The sequence below is a fragment of the Dipteris shenzhenensis genome, chromosome 21, assembly GCF_047967505.1.
Source record: "Dipteris shenzhenensis isolate YYH24624 ecotype China chromosome 21, Dip_SZ_1.0, whole genome shotgun sequence".
Lineage (NCBI taxonomy): Eukaryota > Viridiplantae > Streptophyta > Polypodiopsida > Gleicheniales > Dipteridaceae > Dipteris > Dipteris shenzhenensis.
The window spans coordinates 5,877,645-5,889,795 of record NC_141616.1 but is presented as its reverse complement, the minus strand read 5'-3'; the positions used below and the strand labels follow the sequence as shown (position 1 = coordinate 5,889,795).

General features: G+C 44.7%; 1 protein-coding gene across 1 annotated transcript; it reads left to right on the top strand.

The window, feature by feature from the left end:
- The first annotated feature begins 7,105 nt into the window (after positions 1–7,105).
- Positions 7,106–10,167, top strand: LOC147888408 (calnexin homolog 1-like). The gene is made up of 6 exons (XM_087392307.1): positions 7,106–7,284; positions 7,543–7,612; positions 7,716–8,848; positions 8,953–9,024; positions 9,145–9,273; positions 9,736–10,167. Exons 1-6 carry the CDS (start codon positions 7,213–7,215, stop codon positions 9,898–9,900), a joined length of 1,641 nt encoding a protein of 546 aa, XP_087248433.1. The 5' UTR covers positions 7,106–7,212; the 3' UTR covers positions 9,901–10,167.
- Positions 10,168–12,151: the final 1,984 nt, after the last annotated feature.

The window sequence follows — 12,151 nt, the reverse complement described above, 5'->3', positions numbered from 1 at the left end:
TGATGTACTATCAGGATGTGCGAATTCCAGCTGAAAGATAGCCTACCCCAAGCATGAACCTTGGCCTTGAGGTTGCCGAGGAGCCACCTGAATCTCTACCTCCTATTTAGTTCGACACCCACAGGGCCACCCAGGTAGCGAACTACTTTGCCATTGGGAACCGCATCCACCCCTAGGCCAAGGACCCAAGCAGGAGGGGGAACATAGGCCATTTTTCATCTAGTTGCACTTGGACCCCGAACCCACACAATAAGTATCCAAGATTGGAGTAGCCTCCTAATGCTGGGTTCAGTCTTCTTGAACCATTACCATGGTGTCGTTCGTGAACAAGTAGCAGCCAAGACGCTCCCTCGAGGGTAGGGAGAGACCTTTGATCGTCTCGTCGGCCAGCATCATAGACATTAGAGGCACTGTTGCCAGCATGAACAAGAGCGGGGCGAGGGGGCAGCCTTGCTCACCGATCTCCTTAGCTCAAAGCAGTCGACAGCTCCTCCATTGATGCACAAAACGGCAGAAGCATTCCCAAAGAGGGGGATCACTTTGTTAATAAAGTATGCACTGAAATCGAGTTTAGCTAGAACTCTGACCAAGAAGTCCCAGCAAGCTCTCTCATAAGACTTCTCTAGATCGATGCCAAAAAGGAGGAGGTTTTGATCTGAGGCTCTAGCATAATCTATAGTAGTGGCCATGTTTAGGATGTTGGAGAAAATCTCTCTGCCTCTGACGAAGCCTATTTGCTCTTTGTCGACGGCCGCCCTGCAGACCTCTATGATACGAATCGCTAGAGTTTTGGGTATGATCTTGTAGGACGTGTTTAGCATAGTAATTGGCCTCCAGTCACCCACTTTAAGCCTAGTCTATTTTATGGGGAAGAGCTTCACGAGACCCGCATTTACGTTCTAGGAGAGCAACCCTACTGACACGGCCACATTGGCCATGTGGGTTAAGTCTTGACCTATCATCCCCTAGAATGCATGGTAGAATTCCACCACCAAACCATCAGGGCCCGACGACTTTTCGTTTGCCATCTAATAGTGCCTCCTCAAGCTCTTCCTTATTAAATGGCCTTCCAATTTGGCTGTGCTGGTACCCGCTGACGTATGCTTCTAGACCAATAGTGGCTGCCTCCATGCTCTCCTCCCACTAAGTATCTTGTGTAGTGGTTTCCCCAACTACATCTCCCAACTCCTTTAGGAACACTTCGGCCATGTGCCAAAATTTTGAAACCACTCTTCCGCTGGAGTCCATTACCTTATCAATCTTCTTTCTCTGTTGATTTCTTTTGACTGACTGGAAGAATACCTTGGAGGGGCAATTCCCAATTGCGAGCCACGTAAGTTTGCTTTTAAGGCGAGCGTGTTCGCTCTCTTTCGGTGGTTGTTCCAAGAGAACCCTTTGAGGCCCTCTTGATCGAGTTCTATGGCATCCACTAGACTGTGGCAAAGGTAGAACTTGTCCCATTCTTCACATTCAACACACATCAGAAAAGCTTCTGTGTGAGTGCGGTCCGAGAGTTTCTCAATGAAATTCCAATCACCTCCTAGCACCTAGGGTCAGCCTTCAATTTGGCTGCTTAACTGACTCCTGCAGGTCCTCTCGGCCGTGATGTTTGGGGTGTAGACACTAGCCACCCTGAACTCAAACCCCTCGACTACTAGACCCACCCCTATCGACCACCCCTGTGAGTCCCTAAACTGCTGTTCTCTTGGAAGCAACGTACTTATGACTGCAACTATAGCCCCCCCTACCCCCGCGAGACGGACAGTTGACAAAAACATTATACCCCATTTGCCTAAACGAGAACCAGAGACTATCCTCACTCCCACACTTAAACTCTTGAAGCAATACAATTTTCGGTCTTACATGTCTAAGAATAGAAACGCATCCCCTCTGCTTAAGCGGATGGCAACACCCCCCCCTCTGCTTAAGAGGATGGCAACACCCCCTCATGTTCCACGACAAAATTGAAACATTTTCTAACCCTCTCCCTCCAGGCTGAATGGGCAATTGCTTTGTATGCATCCTTAAAAAAGTTAAATCTGTTCTCTCTGCTTCCTCTGGCCACTTCTTTGATTCTCTTCGAACAACTATGATGCGGTGACACGTGCTCCTTCTCACCTTCTCCTGGGTCCGCTTCTTTGGGTTTTTCTTCATGCATGTGCTTTTTTTGGTTAGATTCAGGCATATCCTCGTCGGAGCATTCTTCAAGTTTCTACGGCTGGGTTTCATCGACCTGCAAGACCAGTTCTACCTCTTCACCATTCGTTTTGAGAGGCTCTTCCTGTTGCATGTCGGGATAACCTGAATTTTCCCGAGCGATGACCTGGACATCAACCAGTGGTTGAGGGAATGATTTGCCTTTCCATCCCACCTCCATCCATTGCTTCGACTGGTCTAGGGGAGCGCCAGCATTGGGGGGAAGACCATTATGATCTTTCTGACCTGCCACACGTGCCGGGGCCTCACCTCCGTCTCGCCCTACATCCTTCTGCCCTTGTGAGGGAACCTCCTCCTCATTTTCTTCCACACCCCCTTCAGCTGTCTTCTCCTCCTTTCCTGTTGCACCCACCTCCGCAGACTCCACTCCTTTTGCCAAGGCAGTGTTAGCAAGCTTCAGGGGGCAAGTGCGGGCGAAGTGACCAAGCCCTTTGCAGACAAAACAGGCATCTAGAAAGGTGCCAAATTTGACATGTAGCGCCAGCACAGGGGCCTTAGGGGAATCACACTTGAACGAAGTCGGAAGTTTCTTGGGATTTGTCCCAAAGCACCCAAGCTCTCCTTTTGCCTAGTGGGGAGCGTGAAGCCGGGGGAATCTGGAGCACCCTACCGAGGGAGGTTGCCACAATACTGAAATTTTCTTCCAGCCATGAGGGGACGAACGGGAATTCCACCCAAACTGGGCACTCATGCAAGAGGAATCGATCAATACTAAAATCCGCACTCCAAGGCAGCACCAACACAGGAGCACCTGAAAATACAAACGATCTACCTTGCATGTCATCTCTGATTGCTTCAGAGGCGCAATGGAGGAGAAAGAACCCCTTTGCCAAAAAATGCTCGGAGTATCCATTCGCTGAGAGATCACATTCGTATGCCATGAAGTGCTCCAACTCCACTGGGGAGGGGATGCGACCGATGAAGAACATATACACTACTCCTCGTGCTAGGCTTTCCAACTAGGGATACACATCATCCATCTGAAGCATGCAAACCGTCTTGTGTTTTCTGCCCTTCTCATACTAGGGCTGCCTTTCCACCTCCTTAGCCCTTCTGCCCAGCTCAGCCTGGAGGATCTTCCTAGCTTCATCCTCAGGATGGGAAGAGAAGTCACTTTGAAGCTCCTTTGCCAAAACATTCACGTAGGATGGTGTTTCCTCAAGTGTCTCATCATGTGATATGGGGGCGGCCGGAAGTCTTTCCTCAGTCCCCTCTAAGCGAGCATCATCCTCACAAAAATCCCGCACTATCCGAGCGGGTGCAGCTCCACCCTTGCCACTCATTGCCTCCTTGAGCGTCGGAGATAGGACCTCGCTGTAGGCTCTAGCCCTCTTCCGGGAAGGGGCTATGCTCCCTTCATGCGGGCATCGCGTGTCGATCATGCACCGGACTGACGAGAGCTCTCCATCGTCAAGTTTTTTTTCCTTATGTGGACTCCTCAGTTTGAGTTGGTTCTTGAAACACCAAGTCACCAAATGCGATATACAAGCTTCTAAAAGAAAGCTAAGCAACACACAATAAAGGATGACAAAGACCATAAAGCCCTTAAAAAGGTCCGTTAAAAAAGGACTATACTATTGTTGTTTTTCTCCATTAACATGTTTTTAAAAAAAAAGGAAAGACCATATACCCATGAGATGGTATGCTTCTAATGAAAACGGTTGTAGAATGTGGCTAGAATCGCTTAAGATAAAGAACAAGCAAAACCTTGAATGTTTTACCCACACGTAGCATGCTGAGGAATGCCTTCATTAATGTGTGACACGAAGTATTTGGCTATCCACCAACCCCCTCCCTGTCCATAGTGTTACATATACTAGACTTTAAATATGCCAACTTGTCAAGCAGACCCTTTTTTAAAACAAGGTGGGGATCCCACTATGGCCCTGCCTTTTGGAGTGTCATTCTAAGTCGAAGTGTAAGTAGCTCGATAAATATTTCGAATAACTTGTGAAAGGAAACGATACATGTAAATTGGAAGGAAGGGAAAGAGAAAAAGTAAGTGAAGGTGAAGGAATATCAGGAAAGGTGGATGAGTGAAAGAGAGGAGAGAAAATAGGTGAAAAGATGTATGTGTATGTGTGTGTGGTGTGGATGGGCCATTAAATAAAAGTGGGGACATGCCTATTTTGGCAAGAGTAATATAAATGTGGTGTCATACAAGAGACAAAGAGAGTCTCCATCTTTAGAGAGAAATACCTAACAAAATAGAAAAGCTTTAGGATAAAAGACAATAACATTTAGGACCTCCACAAGCAAACAAAAGCCTTAAACCCTAAACACATTAGAAGCCTTTAAACTTCTACTAACCCACCTTTAAGCCTCATACTAACCATAATTTGCAAGGTCAAATTGACCAAATGAACTAACTTCAAAAGTATGGCCCTTGATTAGCAACTCACTAACCATCATCCCTTAGGACCCTTGCAGGCCCAAAAAATGCCGGCTTGTATTATTCCTAATAAATGTGAAGCAGACACTTACATACTAATATTTTCCATGCCTTGCATTATTAAAAGTGCATGTCCTCCCCCTACCTATACTAATGGCCTTATAACCTTGTTAAGTTAGACATGTGTTCAATGTTTGCTTCCTACAATCTCCTTACATGCCAAGTGTATGTCCTCCCCTTGTCCATACGATCTTCCTACGTTGAATGCCAAGTATGCGTAGTCAATCTCCTAGTGGCTAATCTAAAGTTAACTAAAGGTTGTAGTGAGTTTGATCTTAGCTAGTGAAGTCATCCTTAAGATCTTCTTACCTTGAATGCCAAGCATGCATAGTCAATCTAGATTTTACTAAAGGTTGTAGTGAGTTTGATCTTAGCTAGTGAAGACTCATGCTTAAAGGAACTACTATGTTTGAGTTGGATCACCATGATGAAGGACACACTTGTGAGTAGCTTTCCCCCATCTAGGGGGTCTATAGTAGATTGTGTTTGTGGTTGCGTGTAGCATAGGTTGGGGGCAGTCAACCCATACTTTGACCAAGTTTTGTAATTGCGGTCTCTTTTTGTGGGGCTAACCACCCTCTTAATCAAATTGCCAATTTTGTGAAAAAGGAAAAAAAGAAAAAAAAAGGAACTACTATTTACATATTGCTTCCATTGTACCCTTACTTTTACCTCACACCCTTTGCCTTGCCTCTCTTGTTGAATTTTAACACACGTTTTCCTTTTCCTTTTCATTCTTTCTTTTGTGTTGGCTCTTTCATCTTTCTAACACGTACTCTTTTTTCTTTTTTTACCACGTGAATAGAAAATGCTTCAACACAACCATATCCATGAATACATTTATGTAGAAAGATTTTCAAGTACTAAATCTTTCTACATAAATGTATTCATGGATATGGTTGTGTAAGAAATGAGCTACTTTAAAGAAAGATGGTTTCGGGCATAAACGTAGGCATGGATGAGTTTCTATGAAATGGACTTCTCTCTCTCTCTCTCTCTCTCTCTCTCAAGAAGAAGAAGAAAAGAAGAAAGGAAAATGTTAAGAAAGAAGAAGAAGAATGAAGTGATTCAACCACAAGGCCAATTTGTGGATATGAATTTAGTTGATTTAAAGTAGATAAAAGGACAGAAGACACAAAATTTGGTCATACAAAATTTGGTCGTAGTCCAATTTTTTTAAGGGCTGACCACCCTTTAATATACCCGGCCTTTTATTTATTTTTTAAACAAGGTGGGGATCCCACTATGGCCCTACCTTTTGGAGTGTCATGGAATATGGAAAGGTAGATGAGTGAAAGGAGAGAAAAGAGGTGAAAAGGTGTATGTGTGTGTGTGTGTGTGGTGGATGGGCCATTAAATAAAAGTGGGGACATGCCTATTTTAGCAAGAGTAAAATAAATGTGGTGTCATACAAGAGACAAAGAGAGTCTCCATCTTTAGAGAGAAATACCTAACAAAAGACAAAAGCTTTAAGGTAAAAGATAAAAACATTTAGGACCTCACAAGCAATCTAGAGAAATACCTAACAAAAGACAAAAGCTTTAAGGTAAAAGATAAAAACATTTAGGACCTCACAAGCAAACAAAAAGCTTAAACCCTAAACACATTAGAAACCCGTAAACTAACCCACCTTCAAGCGTCATACTAACCATAATTTGCAAGGTCAAATTGATCAAACGAACTAACTTTAAAACTATGGCCCTTGATTAGCAACTCACTAACCATCATCCCTTAGGACCCTTGCAGGGCCAAAAAAGTAGATAAAAGGATGCATGAAACATGAAGCGCATTGTTCAATGGAAAACCACCTTGTAAGTGACGACAAAGGCTCTTTGTGAATGTTGTCAATAGAAGTCGAGGGAAGGATGCTTCTCATGTAAGTTGAAGGAAAGGAATGTGTGCATGGGTTTGTATGAAATGGAACTCTCTCTCTCTCTCTCTCTCTCTCTCACACACACACACACACACACACTTTTTTTTTTTCTTCTTTTGGTGAGAACTCTCTCTCTCTCTCTCTCACACACACACACACACACACAAAAAAAGAACAAAGGAAAGAAAAAGAAGATCTAAGTGATCAAACACAAGGCCAATTTGTGGATATATATGGAGTCATAAACCATGAATTTCATGATTCAAAAGGGATGCATTGAAACATGAAGCAACAAAATCCGACCTTGTGTGAGCATGGAAACAAGGGAGGAGGCTTGTGAGGCAAGCGAAAATTTCGAGAAAGCTGGGGGGCCAAGGGCAAAAAAAAAAAAAAAAAAAAAAAAAAGAAAGAAAGAGGGGTTGGGACGGTTAGAAACGTCATAGGGGTGACGTGGAGGGAGGTGATTGGGGGGGGGGGCAGGCAGGAGGGCTGTGATTGGGCAAAGGGGGAGGGGATGACTAAACAACTGAATAAAAGTGGCTCTTTTCTTCTTCACCTTTGCGTATACAAACAGAGCTTCTCTTTCTCCCTGCTCATCGCCATAGCCAAATCTCCAGCTCCATCGCCATCGCCATCGCCATATCCTCTGCTCCTCCCCTCCTCCCGGGGTATGGCTCCCCCCCCCTCCTCCGCCCTCCCCCTCCTCCTCGCTTCCTTCTGCCTCGCCTCCTTCGCCGCTCCCGTGAGTTGTCTGAATCGTTTGTACTTCCATTGCTCTTTTACATCCATTGCTTTCTTTCCCTCTCTTGAGTTTCGGAGTTCATGATCTCGGAAAATTCTTCTTGCTCGCGCTCTGTCTGTTTGCTTCGCCATCTTGCCGATCGATTTCGTGAAATCCCGGAAGCTTTGATGGTTTTCTTGGTGTCTCGTCTTTGTCACGGTTCTCGCTTCCGCTTGACCTTTTGCTCGCTACTGATCACGGCATTTTTCAATCTTGCAGATCTTTTACGAGTCTTTTGAGGAGACCTGGGAGGGAAGGTGGATCCCCTCCGCCAAAGAGGAGTATACAGGTTTGCTTCATTCTGCGCATTTCCGATCGTAACTTGTTTATTAGACACTAGTGCCTTTTCTGTGATGGGCCGACGTCTGACATAATGCTTGATGGACTCACAGGAGTTTGGAAGCACGAAAAGAGCGAGGGGCATGAGAATTTCGGTCTTTTAGTCAGCGAGAAAGCGAGAAAGTATGGGATATCAACTCTTCTCCCAAAGGTCGTAGAGTTCAAGGAGCAACCTGTTGTGCTTCAGTATGAGCTGCGACTGCAAGACGGCCTCCAGTGTGGCGGAGCGTACTTAAAGTATCTGCGTCCTCAAGAAGCTGGCTGGACTCTGGCCGATCTAGATAATGAGTCTCCCTACTCCATCATGTTCGGGCCTGATAAATGTGGATCTACCAACAAGGTACACTTCATCTTCAAGCACAAGCATCCTAAGACCGGTGAATACGTCGAGCATCACCTGAAATTCCCTCCCAGCCCCCTCAGCGACCATCTCTCTCACGTCTACACAGCCATCCTGTACCCCAACAACTCTGTGAGCATCCTTGTCGATGGAGAAGTGAAGAAAACAGCAGATCTTCTCTCTGCTGACTTTGAGCCGCCCGTCCTTCCTCCGAAAACAATCCCCGACCCAGAGGACAAAAAGCCCGAAGATTGGGACGAAAGGGCCAAGATTCCTGACCCCGAGGCGACAAAGCCCGAGGATTGGGATGAAGATGCTCCTTTTGAAATTGAGGATGTAGAAGCAGAGAAACCAGAAGGCTGGTTGGATGATGAGCCTGAGGAGGTGGACGATGAAGAAGCCGTCAAACCGGAGGACTGGGACGATGATGAAGACGGTGAATGGGAAGCACCTAAGGTCCCGAATCCCAAGTGCATTGATGCCCCTGGCTGTGGAGAATGGACAAGACCCACGAAGAAGAACCCTGCTTACAAAGGGAAATGGTATGCCCCCATGATCGACAATCCCAATTACAAGGGCATTTGGAAGCCCAGGGAGATTCCCAATCCTGACTACTTCGATCTAGAGAAGCCCAACATCGAGCCGATTGCAGCTGTAGGAATTGAAATCTGGACTATGCAGGATGGGATCCTCTTTGACAACGTGCTGATAACAAGCAGTGAGGATCTCGCAAAGGACTACAGAGACAAGGAATGGAAGGTCAAGTTTGAGGTCGAAAAAGAGGTTGAAAAGACGAAGAAAGCTGCTGATGCTGCAACCACATCAGGTTTACTGGGCAAAATCCAGGTATGCCAAAGGCTTCAGCATGGCTTAAACTCGTCCTGTGTATTTGATTCTTTGAGCATTCTGGCAGTGCTGTGGCTAATCGTCCTGTGATTTTCTTTTTCCAGGACCTGGTCTTCAAGGGTCTGTACCAAGTGGCTGAGCTGCCCTTCCTGGCGTCTTACAAGGAGAAGCTGATGGTAATGATAGCGGTTCTGGGATTTCTTTCTGATCTGGTTTCATACATCTGAAAAAGCATTGCGTTGATTGAGCATGGAGTGTATGTTGAGAAGTTGCTATGTTCATTTTCTATGTTGCAGGATCTGATCGAGAAGGCTGAGGAGAAGCCCCTTGTTACTTTGATCATTGTTGGTGGCTTCATACTGGTCATTCTGATCGCCTTGTTCAAGCTTCTTTTTGGAGGGAAGAAGAAGAAGACATCCAAAGCGGTAAGGAACTCTACCTGATCTATCTGCGCAAGAGGGTTCGCCTACTTCTTCGCTTGTGTCCCCTGTGTATGTGTGTCTAAGAGGAATGCCATCTCTTTTTTTTGTCAGGTTTGGTTAATTAGCATGCACATTTGAAATGCTTAATTAGCATCGTTTGGTTCTACACATCACGATTTGGAATTGGTTGGGATTGTGTTTGGATATTCAGCACTCTTGGCCCTGTAAATTGGGATTCAGTTCGGATTGTTTTAGGGAATCTAGCACTCACGTACCTTGTCCCCTGTTGGTGGCTTTTATGTCCCATGTTTGCAGGGGTGTAATCAACCTCCCTTGGCTTTTACGTCCCATGTTTGCAGGGGTGTAATCAACCTCCCTTGGCTTTTAGGTCCCATGTTTGCAGGGGTGTGCAAGCAATTGTTGCTTTGCAGATGTTAATGCAGTAGTGTTTAACTTTGGGTGCAGGCGCCCTTGGAAAAGGCAAAGAAAGAGGACATTTCCACAGCTGATGATGTGAGCACGGAGAAACCAGAGGAAGATGTCAAGGAGGAGACACCTGCAGGAGAAGATCAAGGTGAAGCAGAAGAGATGTCAGGAGCTCGTCATAGAAAGAGCAGAAGGGAGACATAAGCATGCGAGAACATCATCAATTTTGCTGAATGGCTTGAAATATGGACACTAAATCTCTTCACCGTTCTGATGCAAATTTGTAGTGAGGAATGGGAACCCAGTAAAAGCTCTGCATCTGCAGGCTCTGTAGAATCTCTTGATTGAGAGTAGCAATAAAGGCGTGATGCAAGTGTAGCCGGGGTTTCCTCACATATGTGTTGTACTAAAAGCAGATGAGGATCTTTTTAAGGACAAGGGCGCTGCCTTGAGTAGGATAATTTCAATTCATTATTTTTGCCAGAAACGAGTTTGTGGCAGGAATTCCAAGTTCATGTTATTTTCCCATGGCAGTGACGAAACAATTTTTTGGATTTGTTCTAACAGACCGTGTGTGCTTTCTGGATATATGCGTGTTTGAATGATGTCTCTTTACATATTTGGCTATCTTCATCTGGGTATACAAAAAACGGATTCTTTGATTAATATAATATGTCCATTGGCTTTATTCTGTCCTGGTCAACTTAGGCAACAATGAGAACAGGTAGACAAGACGGAAGTTTGTGTTGATTAGGAAAGTAACCTGGAGAGTGTCTTTACTATCTGGCGAAATAGGCTATAATCCAGTTCAATTAGTGCAATTCTATCTCCTGTTAAAAAAAACATATCTGCACATTCTTGTAAAACAAGTCCTGTCAGGAAATGTTGCTGTTCTGCCTACATATCGGCCCAAGCTAGTTATAAGATCTTTCCTCTATCCCTCTCCGGATCTAACACAAACTGATATTCCCAGTCCAACTAGAAGACATAAAGCTATACTCACTTTTGGGAGCTGATGATGGTAATGGGGATGTCAATAGTAGCTAGTCCCTGGTAATGATGTGAATGTCTATCATCCCAACGAGCCTCTATCATCCCATATTCCAAATAAAGTTCAAGCAAGGACAATTGATTTGTAGCATTGAGCAAGTTGTATCATTGATTGGTCTAAGTCATCCCATATTCCAAATGGAGTTTAAGCAAAGACAATTGATTTGTAGCATTGATCAAGTCGCAATTATCATTGAGTGGGAAAAATAGATTCCAAATGTCCTCTAGCTTTAACTTCCACCAACAGTTGAGTTGTAGCATTGAGCAAGTTGTATCATAGAGTGGGGACAATGGATTCCTAGCATTAAGTAGAGTTTAAGGACAATTGAGTTGTAGCATTGAGCAAGTTGTATCATAGAGTGGGGACAATGGATTCCTAGCATTAAGTAGGGCCTCGGTCTAGGATGGGGGAAAAGTGGTTATTCCATCCTAACCAAGTGGTCTAGGATGGGAATAATGATGATGGATGGATGCTTATCCTAAACCCAACGAAGTCCTTTTCCATATGCTAAGGCTGTTTCTAACCTCCTTAGAGATGCAACACAACCAAAAGAAACCCTTGCCCATAATTTATAAACCGGGTAGTATATGAATCCAAAGGAACTTCTCATCCATAGAACACTTAGGACTTGGAGCTCATCACAAGTAGGAAATCTACTAGTGAACGTGTGTCTAGAAGTTTTGGAGCAATGCATAGGATTTGTTCAATGGATCATCTTCCATTGGGAAATCCACTTCCTAAAGTTATAGGTCTGAGAAGGCTTTACAAGCATTCACATTATCATGGAGTGCGACATGCGCCTTACTTGCATTTAAGAGAAATGGCCATACACTGCCCTTTCCCTTCGATGAGGAACCAAAATTGATCCATGGCAATGAAGATGGCATGCGTTGACTCACCTCAATCATAGTTGCAAGTTATTAAAAAAATTTTGTTGAACCCCCTGAAATAGGAGACAACCTTTCGATAAAGGATGAGGCTAATGAAGGACCAAGGCCAAGCAGCAAAGGGTGCTAACAAGAAGGAGAACAAAAGTAAGGTTCAAGTGAAGCGATGAGGAGTAATTCATTTGCCCAAGTCAATGTCATCTTCACCAACCCTAGATGATTGTTGTGGGAGCATCCCGGTAGAGGCTTCTTGTGTTAGAAGAAGTGTAGATGAATGTAAATGCGAGAAGAGCGAAGTGAGTGGTGATCCATTCACCCAAGTTGATGTCATCTTCACTGACTTGAGATGACCATTGTGAAGAGCATGCTGAATCACGCTGACAGGGGCATCTTGTGTCAAAAGAAGTGTGGATAAATATAAATGTGGGCACGTGGCACCCACCACACTTTGTCAAAGGTTTGTATATAAGAGAGTGGATGAGAGGTAGTTTGGAATATTCTTATTGCCAATGCAAGT

Excerpts from the sequence above, each read along its gene's own strand:
- LOC147888408 (XM_087392307.1), top strand. The coding sequence starts at position 7,213 with ATGGCTCCCCCCCCCTCCTCCGCCCTCCCCCTCCTCCTCGCTTCCTTC. Across the intron at positions 8,849-8,952 it reads GTTTACTGGGCAAAATCCAG|GACCTGGTCTTCAAGGGTCT; the intron begins GTATGCCAAAGG and ends TTCTTTTTCCAG. Across the intron at positions 9,274-9,735 it reads AGAAGAAGACATCCAAAGCG|GCGCCCTTGGAAAAGGCAAA; the intron begins GTAAGGAACTCT and ends CTTTGGGTGCAG.